Here is a 14669-nt window from a genome sequence, read left to right as displayed (position 1 = left end):
GATAATATTATTGTAATAAATAATTCTATAATACAATTTATCCAAAGCAAGCACCCCTATTACAAAATTGATAATCAAAATAATAATAGCAATTAATATGAAATTTACATAAATGTTACACACAATATACATACACAAAATACTTACATAATCCATGCTCTTAATTAAAATAAATTAAATAAACTCAATATTAAAATACTACGTGAAAGAATTTATTTCTAAAAAAAATAATAATTTCAATAAAACCAACACTATGAATATCTGGTATTTATGGTAAAATTATTTAATTTCAAAGATTAATGGATGTATATTTCACATATTTATAAGTGGTATAAATTCTAAAAATAAAAGTTCAGACTACTGTTTATTCCTAGTTAAAAATTTTCTTGGAAAACATTCAATGCTACTACCATGACAAATCATAGCATACCTCATCCTTTGGCATACATGTCAGTGTTATATTCTGCTGTTATCATATAAGATACAGCATATGCAGCAAAACAGCTAAGTTATGGTCTAGCACTCACAACTGTCTAATTTCAAAACCCCAACTGTTTAAAGCAGCAATTTCCAAACAGAGGTGTAGATAAGTGCAAAGGAAGGTCCAAAAATTTGTAATATGTCATTTTCATAACATAATATTTCAAACTAAACGTTGCACTTTGAATTTAGAACATAATATCGTTACTGAGTATGTGCATTATTTAACAGCGACAGATTAACCAACCTTTAGAAAAACATACTGTAAAAAGAAACAACTGTAAAAAGAAAAATACTGTAGAAAAATAACCTCACGTTTCTAGTAAAATGTAGTAAATCCATACAAACATCACTCATACCTAAGTGTCAACTATGTGTTTCAGCCATGTCCAATTGTTTTTTAATTTTTTTTTTACATGATTATTAACCTACAAATAATTTTTAATAATTTTAAATGTACTTTTTAATATAATTATAATTAATATAATTAATTATTAATTAATATAATTAATTTAAATGTCAGGAAAAAATTTTTGAAAGTATATGTTTGGAGTGTCGCTTTATATGGAAGTGAAGCTTGGACCATCGGAGTATCTGAGAAGAAAAGATTAGAAGCTTTTGAAATGTGGTGCTATAGGAGAATGTTAAAAATCAGATGGATGGATAAAGTGACGAAGAGGTATTGCGACAAATAGATGAAGGAAGAAGCATTTGGAAAAATGTAGTTAAAAGAAGAGACAGACTTATAGGCCACATACTAAGGCATCCTGGAATAGTCGCTTTAATATTGGAAGGACAGGTAGAAGTAAAAAATTGTGTAGGCAGGCCACGTTTGGAATATGTAAAACAAATTGTTAGGGATATAGGATGTAGAGGGTATACTGAAATGAAACGACTAGCACTAGATAGGGAATCTTGGAGAGCTGCATCAAACCAGTCAAATGACAAAAAAGAAAAAAAATTTTTAATAACATAAATTTTAAAGTAATATTTTTAAAAAAACTGATAAATGTTTGGTTACAAGATAAAATCTACTAATAATAGAGACAATGATGCTGATACAAATAAAGGTAGTGAGAATACAAGCAAGAAGGGGATAGGAATTACCAAGATATGAAAATATGATTCATCCTATTCATCATTAGAATTGATAATGAAATCATTAAAATTTACAGTATTATAGAAGTGCTTGGATGAAACCAAATGTGTTTATTCTGTATGAAAATTTTAGCTGCAGACAGTATAAGATCAGGAAAATTAAAACATACCTTAAAACTATGTACGCACTCTGAATATGTTGTTTAAGAAACAAAATCAAACTATCAAAAAAAAAGTTTTGATGTTCAATCAAATGCATTGTTAGCATCGTAGCAAGTTTCAAAATTATAAAATGTAAAAAAACCCACTCATACAAGAAAAACTAGTTTTGCCAGCAGCTGTAGATATAGTTAAAATAATGTTCAGCCAAATCATACGTGAAACAGCTGCAACCTTGCCAGTTTTTATCAGCAAGTAATATTTATTGGTTGGGAGTAGTGATTATTAACAGCAAGTAGTAGTAGTAGTAGTAGGAGTAGCGTATGCTCACTTAATTTTATACATTCCATATAATGCAAACTAATAGATTAACATGTTTTGAAATCAAATTCCTGCAAAGGTCACTTTCCAATGAAATTTTAATAAAATTGACCATATTTTGGATGAAACAAAGTGGAATAACTGCACTGAACTCATGCTGATGGAGCACAATAAATGTCAGGATATAAGGCACATCTTAGAGCAAAAAAAAAAGCACTTCCAAGTTATCTGGATGCACTGCAGGCTTCTCAGAGCAGTTCTTTTATCAAAAAATATGAGCAAGGAACTTACAACATCATTACAAAAATTACTATAAACTTTAAACAATCCTTTAAATGTTAGGATATTTGCAAGACTGTGTGAAGACATGGAAGCTAATTTATACTTCACTTCCATACTATTGTGAACTGTGAATGCGATTCAAAAGGTGTTTTTTTTTTTATGAAAATCATACTGAGCAAAAAAATTTGTTTAGGTATAATAATTTTGTTTTTAAACTTACCTATTTGATTTGAATACATCAATGCAAGGTCCACAAATGCATTAACGGATTGAAAAAGACAAAGTGAAGGCATCATAAAAAATTAAACTATGGGAATGAAATTTACAAATGAATAAGTTTGTCATGTTTCCACTTCTAAATGATTTCTGCACCAGAGTTATCAAAGAAAACAGAAGTCTGTTTACTGAACACTAGGATACTTTGCTAATACATTTCATTTTGATATTGATTTTATAAAATTCATACGGGTACCAATTCTATTTGCAGATCAACAATACAATTAATTTGGACTGACAACTACTATCATGCAATAGAAATTTCAGACTTAATTTTGACATTCATTTTTTGCCTATTTCAATTTTTGCAATTTTTGTTAAATGAAGAATATAATACTTCGTCAAGCAAAGCAATGAAAATACCGCTGCCATTTACAACATCATATTTGTACAAAATGATATTCTGCTTTAGCTGCAATGAAATCCAAATATCAAGCTTAATAGAAAATAAGGTACGAGTTTTGCACTCTTCTCAATGACACCTCAATTTCATAAACACTGTACAATAAAATAAATACATCTACCTCATTAAAAACAAATTTAAAAAATGTTTTGTACATATGTAATTTTTTTTGTATTGATACATTTTTCACCATTTAAAGATGAATCTGTATCACTTAATAAAATTAAGGGGTAAGGTGCCAAGATTAGATTTTTTAAAGGGATGCATAGAAAAAACTTTGGAAATCTCTGATTTAACAGACTCCAGAGGTTATTATAGGCTCCTGTTGAAGACATAAATGCAACACGTACAGAATCTGATGAAAAAGGTAATGATGTCAGCCAGAGTAATACATACCAAGTTAGAAATTCATTTAAGGGGATACATCAAGGTGGCGAAAGCACAGGCCTTCTACCAGCAGTACTCACATACAACAAAGTTGCAGGCTCGAAATCAAGATCTTCCTGACCGTTTGAATGAGTCAATGGTCAGTATTTTTTCAAAAAACAGTTTGTTATCTGCTAAGACAAAGCTTTAGGCTGCAATATAGTAAGGAGGGCAGTAAATTAGGACTGGGCTCTTATAAAGGGGCAGGAATTAAATTAGTAAAAAAGCATGGGGGGGGGGTTGAATGTAGGATTCTTACCAATGGAAATAATATTAAACAACAAATGAGTCTTGGAAAAAAATTTTGAATAAAGAATTTTGAATCTTCCAAAACGTTTGAATCAGTTAAATTAAAATTAACAAAAAAAAATGTTTGAAATTTCATTGGACTACATGAATACCGAAACTCTTAAAAAAACAAATATTCTTACCAACAGCACACAAAATTGCAAAAGAAATAAAACCTTTCTAGATTTACAGGCAGACATAGAACTTAAAAAATGAAATGGTTTGGACATGGGTGGAGGTGGAGTAGCGACACATTTTAGCTGGGCTAATATTACTGACCATTAATAGAAAGTGCTGACGAACAGCAATAGAAAATGAAAGGAAAAATCAGCATTATTACTCACAAATCAGCTATAGTTAGTGTAAAATCAGTTTTCATAATAAGTTTGAAATGTTCACTTTCAGTTGTTTCATTTTTTTTGAACTTTGTGAAACTTACAGCAGATCTTATTATAGATGAAATTCTGCTAAATCATACTTCATTTAGTTGGTTAATCCATTTAGTTGTTTAACATTTGACGTCTCCATAATGATAGACAAAAAAAATCACTTGGAGCTGTCACAGTTTCTGGTACAGAGAGTTAACGATTTCCATTCTTTTATTGATGAACTGTATTCTTTAAACAGCATGTCTCCCAAAAATCAAAAGGAATTGAACATTTGTGCTGTCTCACAGGAAAAAAGAATCATCTATGTACAAAGATGCTTTATACTAATCAGCCAATCATCAAAGATACGGTACAAACGTAATTGGCCCTCCACTTTGGATATTCAAAATAGTGAGTATTGGCGGCCTTTTTGATGTTTTCCACATTTTGGATAAAAGGAGATAAATAAGTATTATTTTTATTATTTTATTAAATCAAATAATTATTTTAGTCTTAGTCATTTAACTGGTTTGATGCAGTTCTCCAAGATTCCCTATTATACCAGTCGTTTCATTTTGGTATACCCCTACATCCTACATCCCTAACTATTTGTTTTACATACTCCAAATGTTACCTGCCTGCCTGCACAATTTTTCCCATCCACCTGTCCCTTCAATACAAAGCGACTATTCCAGGATACCTTAAGATATTTTTCCAAATGCCTCTTTCTTATCAATCAAATCATAAATACATATAATAGATACATAAAAAGTTATACACATGACATCTGTGGCCAACCTTACGTGTATAAAAAAAACATTCCCATTTCAAAAGCAAAAAAGTGAACGACCTTTCAGAACAACAAATGAGGTCAACACTGAAAAGAAATAAATAAATGATTTCAAGGTCAAGTGGACTTCATCAATAGCATTAGCCCTCTTGTGTGTATGTTTAATCCAGTTTAATATGCGAAGTTTAGCTGATGAAACAATATGCCACAAACACAAGGACACCAATGTTGACTACCAGTTCAAGTCCATATAGAGATTTTCTATAAGTCTCCTTCTATAAAGATACAGCCAATAAGCAAAAGTATAGTATAATAAAGGATAGTAAAAGTGGTAAAAGTATAGTAAAGTAAATAAAGTATACGTAAAAGTACAGTAAGCAAAAGTATATATAGTAATTAGTATAGTAAAGTATGATTCCTGCAGAATAATTGCACAAGTAGAAAGAAACACTATGGACTGCAAAGACTGCAGTGAGCACATTAAGGAATAATGCTGCTCAATTATGGTACTCATTTAACAGCATTTAATAACCTACTAAGTAACAGGTTAGCCTCTCACAATGATCTAAGTGATAACACAAATTTTAAAAACAATACACCATTTCCTTATCTTTTTTAATAAGAGATAGAATAATTTTCCTTATAAAGCAGAAAGAAGCTCCTATAACAAAATTATCCTTTAGAATGTGCCAAAACATAAAGCAAAAAAGGTAATTGAAGAATTCTTTAATTAATTAAAGAAATCAAATATAGGCCCACATCTTTTAGAAATATTCTGAAATTCAAAAAGTTTTGTTGCAATTATAAATGTACACCATTACCGTAATGTTTCCTATTTCCAATAAAAATTAGTAACTGAAGAATATGAAAGCATTGACGCATAAAACAATTAAAAATCAAACTAACCATATAAACAAAAGCTACTCAATCAAAATATACATCCATTTCTTTAGGCTATTTCTAATTACCTTCCAGCATTTAAATAAGGAAAGCATATTTAAAATAATGATGTTTCTATTAACCCTTAAGTGCTATCATCAGTCTGTCAGACCCCAGGTCTCAGGAATATAGTAATGGCACAGACTCCTTTTGGTCTAGGTCGCAACCCCCCCTTTATATTTTACCCTCAGTACAGACTTACATGATATTAATCATGCAAGGTCATTCCTGTTGTGCGTTCCAGTGAATGAACATCTTTAATTAGCTAGCGGTCCCACAGTCTGATGATATTGATTACATTAACTCATCATTTTGTAATTCATCTGATTGTTTTTAACTTTTGAAGATCTTTTGATTATTATTTTCATAGGAACTAGTTTAATTGTTATTTTCTTTTACGCCACAGATGAAGCAACAGCAGATACATTATTGATTTCTTTTAACTTTTTAGTTTTTCTTTTCTATGTATAGTTGTTACATTAGACATCAATGATTGTGTTATTTTAGATGATGTCAAATCAGAAAGAATAATCTCTGACGGGTCCATCTACACAGACTCCTTCCAGATTACTCCAAATGTGATACTTATGTTGAACAGATATTGGGTGAAACATTAGATCTCCTTACAGATAGTGAACAATGACCCTCAAATCAGGAATCTGATATTTTAGTTGACAAAGAAGGTGAACTCTTCGATGAACTAGAAGCTGAACAAGACTGGGGAGAAAGGAGATGAGCCTTCAAATTCATTTTATTCTGGAAAAAACTGTTGCTTCAAATGGAGGAAGAACAGCCTCCAAGAAATGTGAGGAACAGGCAACACAATATAATAACGCACTTACCAGTACCTCCAGCAAAATTATTTGGAGACCTTTATTTTACAGTTTGGAGGAAATTTTGAAATGGACCAACGTGAAAATTGGAAAAGTTTGATCGTTTTACTCAACAAAAACATTGAACTGGTTGCAAGACCTGGATATCACTGAACTAAAGGCATTCCTTTGTCTCCTTATTTTCACATCTGCATTCAAATCAGAAGATGATTCGGTTCACTGGAAGGAACATTTTCACATGTACAATGTCAAAACAAAGATTTTTGTTTGTTTTGATATGCTTATGGTTTGATAACCTCGGTGATCGTGAAGAAAGGATAATACAAGACCCAACCGCACTGATTTCCAATATTTTTACTATGATCATAGAAAACAGCAAACCTTTATATTCGATGGGTGCCTATGTCTGCATAGACGAAATGTTGGTTCCATTCAGAGGGTGGTGCCGGTTTCAGATGTACATGCCAAGCAAGCCAGCCAAATACAGCAAAGGGCAATCCCTCACAGATGCAAGAACGAATTATCTGTATAATGCTTACATTAAGCCAGAAAGGGTAGTGACGGGATTACCTTGGAAGCTAGAGATAGAAAAAATGTTCAATACCCATTCAAGTTAATTTTTCAATTGATCCTGCCTATTGAGAATATGCGACGAAACTTAAATGCCAACAACTGGTTTACTTCTGTAGATTTAGTAAAATAGTAAAATAATTCAGAGCAAAATTATATATTTCTGATCATGAAATATATCTAAAATACAATTTCATTTAACAAATATGAATTTAAAAAAATGTTCATATTCACATTCACCAGATTTTACTGTTATGCAAACCAAGCATCAAATAAAATAAAATCTATTATTTTCTTTCAATAAATTTCTAACCAACCTTGTGTAAAAGAAACACAATCATAGGGGTTTATTTACCTTGCTGAGCAAAGTAGTAATACTGGAGGTAAATCAAAATACAATTTTTCAACCAAAGTTAAGACCAAAAAAAATTGCATTATCACTTTTATGATGCATAATTTAATATCTCAGGTAAGCAACTCACCAATATTAACATGTACATGTAGATTAGTGTAACATGTAGATTAATGTAAATCTTAATTACTTAAAAATAAATTTTCAATTTTCTCTAAACTTTATTCATTAACTTATAAGAGTGTAAAAGTAGGTGGAATGAAACAAAAATTAAAAAATGAATAATAACTGCTCTTTCTTTCAAAACCTGGTCAAAAATGATTAAATAAAAATAAAAAAATATTCCTGATCAAGTTGCAACTATAAAAATAAGAAAATCTATTAGTTCAATATCTTAACAAAGATTTTTTTTTTGAAAGTCACATCAAATTAAATTCCTTTTAGGCCAGTTCAAGCTTTCCTTACATCTACAAAGTAGAAACCACCAGCAAAAGAGTTTGAATATTACTGAAGAAACTATCTCAAAACAATATTTTGAAAGAGCATTTATAAAATGACAAATCTGTATATAGTAAATCTGAAATAGAGTTACTCCATGTATGAACTCACTTCTGTTAATCAAAATATAATCAAAATGACCATTAAGTGAATACAAATCTACAAATTTACATTGAAAAAAACAGCACAACCAAAAATACTAATTTTTAATTAAGTTAAAACTGCATAAAAATAAAGCATAATAAACAAGTAAATACTCACCCCATACTTAGTGCAAAGATTTCATTATCTCATCAAAAATAAACACAGACACTGTTGTTAATAACATATTTAGGTAAAATGCAAATCACAAAAAAAAAACATATTTTGCAAATAAAGCTGTCTTGTATCCTAATAAGATGCAGCATAGGATATTAATTTAAATTTATTTTTAAAGCAAATTAATAACAGCAGAAAATACAACAGTTGATGTTTAAAGAATACAATAAACATTACTAGCACAATTCATATTTCTGAAAAAGTGGAAGAATTCACAAATTTATAGACAACTATATTTTATCATGTTATTACCCTTTACATTTAGCTTTTTTTTTTCTTTTTCAACTTTATTCTAAAAACATGGATTACTTCAGTACATAAAATTTTGTAAAGTTATATGCATGTATTTTTTACACTTAGATTATTGTTTATTCATTATTAATTACCATTATTAATGAGGAACAGTATTTGAGGGATGGGAAAAATAAAACTTATGAGCCGTAAATTTCACGACTGCATAGTCGGAAGCCGGAATTCTCTTCTTATATAGAATAATATGTACGGTTTACACTTTGCAACAATGTCTGGCTGAGTTGGACGTACTGTGCTGTCATTGAAGTGAAACCATTGTCCTGAAATAGAAGAAATCTATAAGACCATTGGTAACAAAAAACTATTGTAATTTATCTGAAGGATCAGAACTTCAAAATCACTGAAATACTTAAATAAATAAAAAATTGGACAATAAATCATCTAAAAATGTCTTTTTTAACAACTATTCCCATGCAGTTTACTCCATGTAATAATTACTAATTCATATGCATACACTATCACAAATTAAAAAGGCATAATATCTCTCTCTCGCTCCCCCACCCCCACTCACTCACTCTCTCTCTCTCTCTCTCTCTCTCCCTCCCCATCCCATAATTATAATTGGTAGTTACCATAATTGTAACTACCATAACATGCACAAAAACAATAATACAGTATATAGGCAACAAAAACTGACACATCATAACTGTAAAAGTCAATAATAAATTCAGTAAAGTAACTTTTAACTTCCAATAAAGTTAAAGTAATAAACAGGCATCAAAATTATCATGTATAAATAATTTAAATTACAAATGAAAACTGATTACCATCATTTACTGCGAATGCTGTATAATGACCTGAGCCCACTCTGAAACAAAGATTTATTGCATTATGTGTCCACAAATTTCACAGAGAAATACAACATAATTACTCAAAAATATAATAATTATACTCAGATATATATATAATTGTTGAACCAAGGTACAAAAGAACCCTCTTATCTGAGGACTAATTTCTGCCACTTTTGTTGTGTTTTGCAATAGCCCACAGGTAACTGAGTGGCAGACTTCACTTCAAATTTTTCTGCATGTATAGAATTTTAAATATATTTGCTGTAATGTTAATCCCTTACCCGTTTTGTATTTTCACTGAAAATACTGCTATCTTGATTCCTTTTTTTTTACCCTAATAACTTTATGTTAACTAATAATGATTTATGTGTCTGTAAACATATAACAAACAATTTTTCATGAAAAACATATTTTATTATATTTACAAAAACCTAATTCCCTAACCTATCGTGAACATGTTAATGATTAATGATGTTTTTATATTGCCCATAAATATCACTAAATTATATTTTACACTGTAATTGAAATTACTGTCTTTACTACTTAGTTTTATTCTATCGTGATGTACTGTGTACAAAATATTTTAAAACATGGAGATACACACAACCCAAAATCACACTCCGTACACTGATATCGTGAGTCTTTACGCTTTTTATTGTGTGAACAAACTACACACCTGGAAGCACATGTCTGAATGACATATCTTCACAAATATAATCTAAACTATCAGTATCACTATCACTATCAGATTGTAACTGGTCTAAAACGTCAAAATATTCATATTTTGAAGTAGATGCCATCTCAAATAAAAGAAACAACAAACATAAAACTATTATTAAAAAAAGGCAAAAAATGCCGGTCCAGTTTACAAATATATGATAAAGTTTATAAATTAATTTATAAAGCGTATACACAATATTATACACAAAACAACATCCCAATCCCACAGGGGAAGACACTCGCCTTAGTGACGTGTTCAGGTCGCCACACCCCCCCCCCTGTTCCTTGTGATGTTGGGCTTTAACGGGAGTAGTCTATCACCCTCTGACTTTTTACATCTCATAGTAATAAGCCTGGTTTCGTTGGGATGCCATAGATGAAAATGGCTCGGTAGACATTTACATCGTTGATTTAATAACTCAGCTCATTGCCTTCGCTGTGGGCCTCGTCGAAATCTTAATGTCCTACATCGCATCCCTCTGAACTAGCTAACCCAGCTTGCAGAAGCGCAAACCCCGTGCCTAGTTTTACTTATTATGAGCCAATTCCATACCACCAAACATTTTAATCACAACGAAATTTCCTAGTTCCCTTAGTAAACTCAACTTAACTTTAATAAACCCCACACTTAAGTTATATTATGAACTCCGGTCTGGTCCACTAGGGAGAGGAAGACAGACCTCCTACTCCCACTCGGCTCCATTGCAGAGTCCTGCGTGACATTCACCATTTAAACCATCATCAAGATGCCACTACACCTCATGGCTGCATGGTGTCCCATGCCCTTTGGCAGTGCAACCACATCCCACACACAGTGTCGTTTGCTCATTCTAATCTGCCCTCATCAAAAGGCCGCTACACCTCACGGCTGCATGGCATCATCCCATGCCCATCGGCAGTGCAGTTTGACGTTCCGCCGACAGCTTCAACAAACATTGACATCTCTTATCTTGCTGCAAAAGCGCCTGGGTTCCTACTCTACTAAATCCCTTCGGCCGCTCTACGTTGGGCAAGGAATCGAAGGAAGCCAGCCACAATTGTCCAGTCTCTACGAGTCCTCCAGTTGACTCGCAGATCAAAGGAGTTTACTCTCTCAAGTTCCCTAATAACTCTGGTACACTCAGCTTTGTACTTTGGACAGACATACAGGACATGGTCCACTGTGTCATCCACCCTACAGTTCGGACACAAGCCGGAGTCAACCAACCTAAACCTAGTCAAACTATCCCTAAAAGCATCATGTACTGAAAGAAATTGAATAATTTGCTGATTGGGAGAAATCCAGCTAATAGCTCTCAACTCCCTAACATTTGGAAATACACCATGCGTGTATCGACCAGTAGAAGAATAGTTCCATCTAGCTTGCTAAGAGTCAAAACCTTGGTCTTCAATTTCCTGCATATGCCCTGACGTTAGAAAGCCTCCCTTCTTTGAAATACACCATTGGCTACGCTCTGTAGCCAAAATATCTAGGGGTTTTATGCTGGCAATCACAGTGACTGCCTCTCGCAAAATCCTTTAGCCACTGACAACAGCTAACAATAGAAGATGCTGGGCTCACAAAAGAATGTCCCTATAAGATTGCAATTGTAAACAATGAACCCAGATGGGTGCAACATACAACATTATGACCTCACAGACACCTTTGTAAAGAATACGCATGGTACGGTAATTAACCCCCAATCAGGATGGATGACTTTATAGACACAGAAGAAAGAATCGATGGCCTTCTTCGCTACAAACTGGAGGTGCTCCTTGAAGAGAAGCCTCTCAATCAAGGATGACCTCCATATACTTCTGAACGGTAACATACCTAATTGGAAGGCCGTTAATCTCAACCTGCGGGTGGCAGGTTGGACTAGGCAGCCCTTAAAGAACATCAGAGTGGTTTTCTCCACACTGAAAACCATCTTATACTGAGGACTCCACAACCTTAGTACTTTACATGCTTGAATCATAAAACAACAGCTATAACCCAAAATAAACATGTAAAAATACTCATAAAAATCACTCATGAACAAGATGTAAACAACACGCCATATACAAAGTATCAGTTGTTTTATGTATTATAAGTACCTTAGAATGCGATGAAAACTCTTTACTAGCTATGTACACCTTTGTGGAATAACGATGAACTACATTCAAATACAACTGCTGAAATATTATGACAGAGCAAATTAAAATCAGACAAAAACTCAATGATGGAATATTCCTTCATAGTCCCTTTTCATGCATATTGGCTACGTCAGAATATTCCTTCATAGTCTGTTAAAGGGTTAAATATGCATGTCTATGTTTTGAAGGGAATATTTAAACTCAAAAGATGAAAAATAAAACAAAAGTAACATTTACACAACCAACCATGATTAACATAAACAGTTTTGTCACATGCTGTAAGTAATGAATTTATGTTTGTAGACTTTTCTTCATAAAGTAATTTGTATTAAAAGAAGAGAATTACATTCTCCGAAATAAAAACAAACAAAACAGTATCTCATTTTCTCTGATTCTTAATTAATTTTTATTAAAAAAAAAAAAAAAAAAAAATGCTTTTTTTACTTATGAATCTTTCTTACTTATTGAAGCATACTTCCATATAGAGTCAAAATAATGGAATTACACATTGTACAGTTAATTTTTATCCGGAAAACTACAGATTCCTTTAACTATTCCTACAGATAATAAATGATTAACTGTAGAAATTTATGATTATAATTTTACTCATATAAAAACTATTGAGAGTTAATACTCTATCAAAAAAATATTACCGAGATTATTGTCAAATAATAGGCAATTCATCACAAAAATTTTTGTCACATGTTAAGTAAATGAAATTGATTTAAATAATACATATAATTTTACTATTATCTATAGTCTCAGACATGTGATCTTTGAGCACTGTACTCTAACATGCAAAAACACTTAATGAAACACTAAATATATTTAATATTTTTAAGAAGTTTTCAAAATATAACAATAAGAAATTGGTTACAAAAAACCATACCCTGATCCATGGTGAACAATAACAGCAGCTAGATCATACAGATTAGTTCCTGTAGGAGAACGACGTGTATCTGGAATGTCACTTAGGACAAACTGTGACATGTCCAAAGCATTGACTGGAAATTGAATACTAGTATCAACTTTAGTTCTAAAAAAGTTATTCCATCTAAAGCGTTTTAAATGCAGACAAAGTACCTATAAAAAAAAAAATACATTACAATTGAAAATCGGCAACATTCAATGATATTGACTCATAACATTTGAAAATACAAATAAATTCACTTACAAATTAATTTGAAAGCATCCACATTTAGATTTATTAAAAAAAATTATTTGTTCCCTTTAGTAATAAACTATATAATCAAAAAAACTGCAAAGAATTTTCCTCACACAATTTAAAAACACTACTCACCAAACAAATAAAATTCAAAACTGAGACAATTCAAAAATATTTTCCTGGATTTTTTATTAATAATTTAAATGATTAGATCATGTCAGTGTATGGGATATGATAGCATGAAAATTGTCAATGCGAATTACATTAACTCAATTTTCCCAAATCATCTTTTTATCGTTTGAGAATGTTTTAGACAACAATAAAATCCACATGATTAATTTAAAACTTTAGATTGAAAAATGTTTATGTTGTGATACTGTCCTGTGTTGTAATGTCTGTCCTTGTGATACTGAAATATCCTTATTCATCAGAAATGCCCTAATGTGACCTATTTTCTCTCCTGGAAAAATAAAATATTCATGATAGGATATTTTCATGAATCACAAACAATTATTTTCATGATAAACAAAGCAGACAACTTCAAGTGGGACAATAACATAGATAAATACTGATTATTTGTGTACTTTTTAAATTGAAAAAAAAATTGAAAAATTTATTTAATCAAATCTTGTATTCGCTATCTGAATCTAATATGGATATAGTACATATGCAAATTATAATTTTTGGTCAAAATTGCGAAATAATTAAAATGTTTAATTCAAAAGGTACAAAACAAATTCTACTTTACTGATGAGACACATGAAGAATAATGAACAGTCTCAATAAAAAATAAAGTAACCTCCAACAAACAATAGTTGAAATTCTCTCTAATAATTTCCACGAGTTAAGCCAATTTTGTGACATACAGTTAATAGTTTTTAAACAATTAGAACATGTTATTTAACAGAAAATGAGCTAAATAAAAAATTCAAATAATCGAATCTAGTTTGAATGCTAAAAACATTTTATCTAGAAATCTAGTAATGAACAAATCCATTGAGTAAAATTCTAATTCCTATGAAGGAAAACAGCAAAAAGCTCAAACACTTTTTTTAATTATCATATATTTTATCATCTTAGGCAAAGAAAAACAAAAACTTAACAGATATTTCAAAACCAATTTCACTTCCATTTTTACCAACTTTCAGGAATTAGGGTCAGTAAT

At 31.1% G+C, this 14669-nt stretch overlaps 1 protein-coding gene across 2 annotated transcripts in view; it reads right to left on the bottom strand.

Moving 5' to 3' along the window:
- Nucleotides 1-8503: 8503 nt before the first annotated feature.
- The window catches only part of LOC142318271 (ubiquitin carboxyl-terminal hydrolase 3-like), a 48415-nt gene continuing 42249 nt past the window's right edge, over nt 8504-14669 (bottom strand). Inside the window, exons 9-11 of one of the 2 annotated variants that reach the window (XM_075354836.1) lie at nt 13229-13422; nt 9481-9521; nt 8504-8973 (exon numbers count right to left, since the gene is read on the bottom strand). In XM_075354836.1, coding sequence (XP_075210951.1) covers nt 8849-8973; nt 9481-9521; nt 13229-13422 — 360 coding nt within the window. In that variant the 3' untranslated portion in view covers nt 8504-8848. The remainder of the gene's footprint in view (nt 8974-9480; nt 9522-13228; nt 13423-14669) is intronic. The other variant, XM_075354837.1, reaches the window with a different exon arrangement.

The sequence above is a fragment of the Lycorma delicatula genome, chromosome 1 (assembly GCF_047948215.1).
Source record: "Lycorma delicatula isolate Av1 chromosome 1, ASM4794821v1, whole genome shotgun sequence".
NCBI classification, from domain to species: domain Eukaryota; kingdom Metazoa; phylum Arthropoda; class Insecta; order Hemiptera; family Fulgoridae; genus Lycorma; species Lycorma delicatula.
This window is presented reverse-complemented; position numbering and strand designations above follow the sequence as displayed.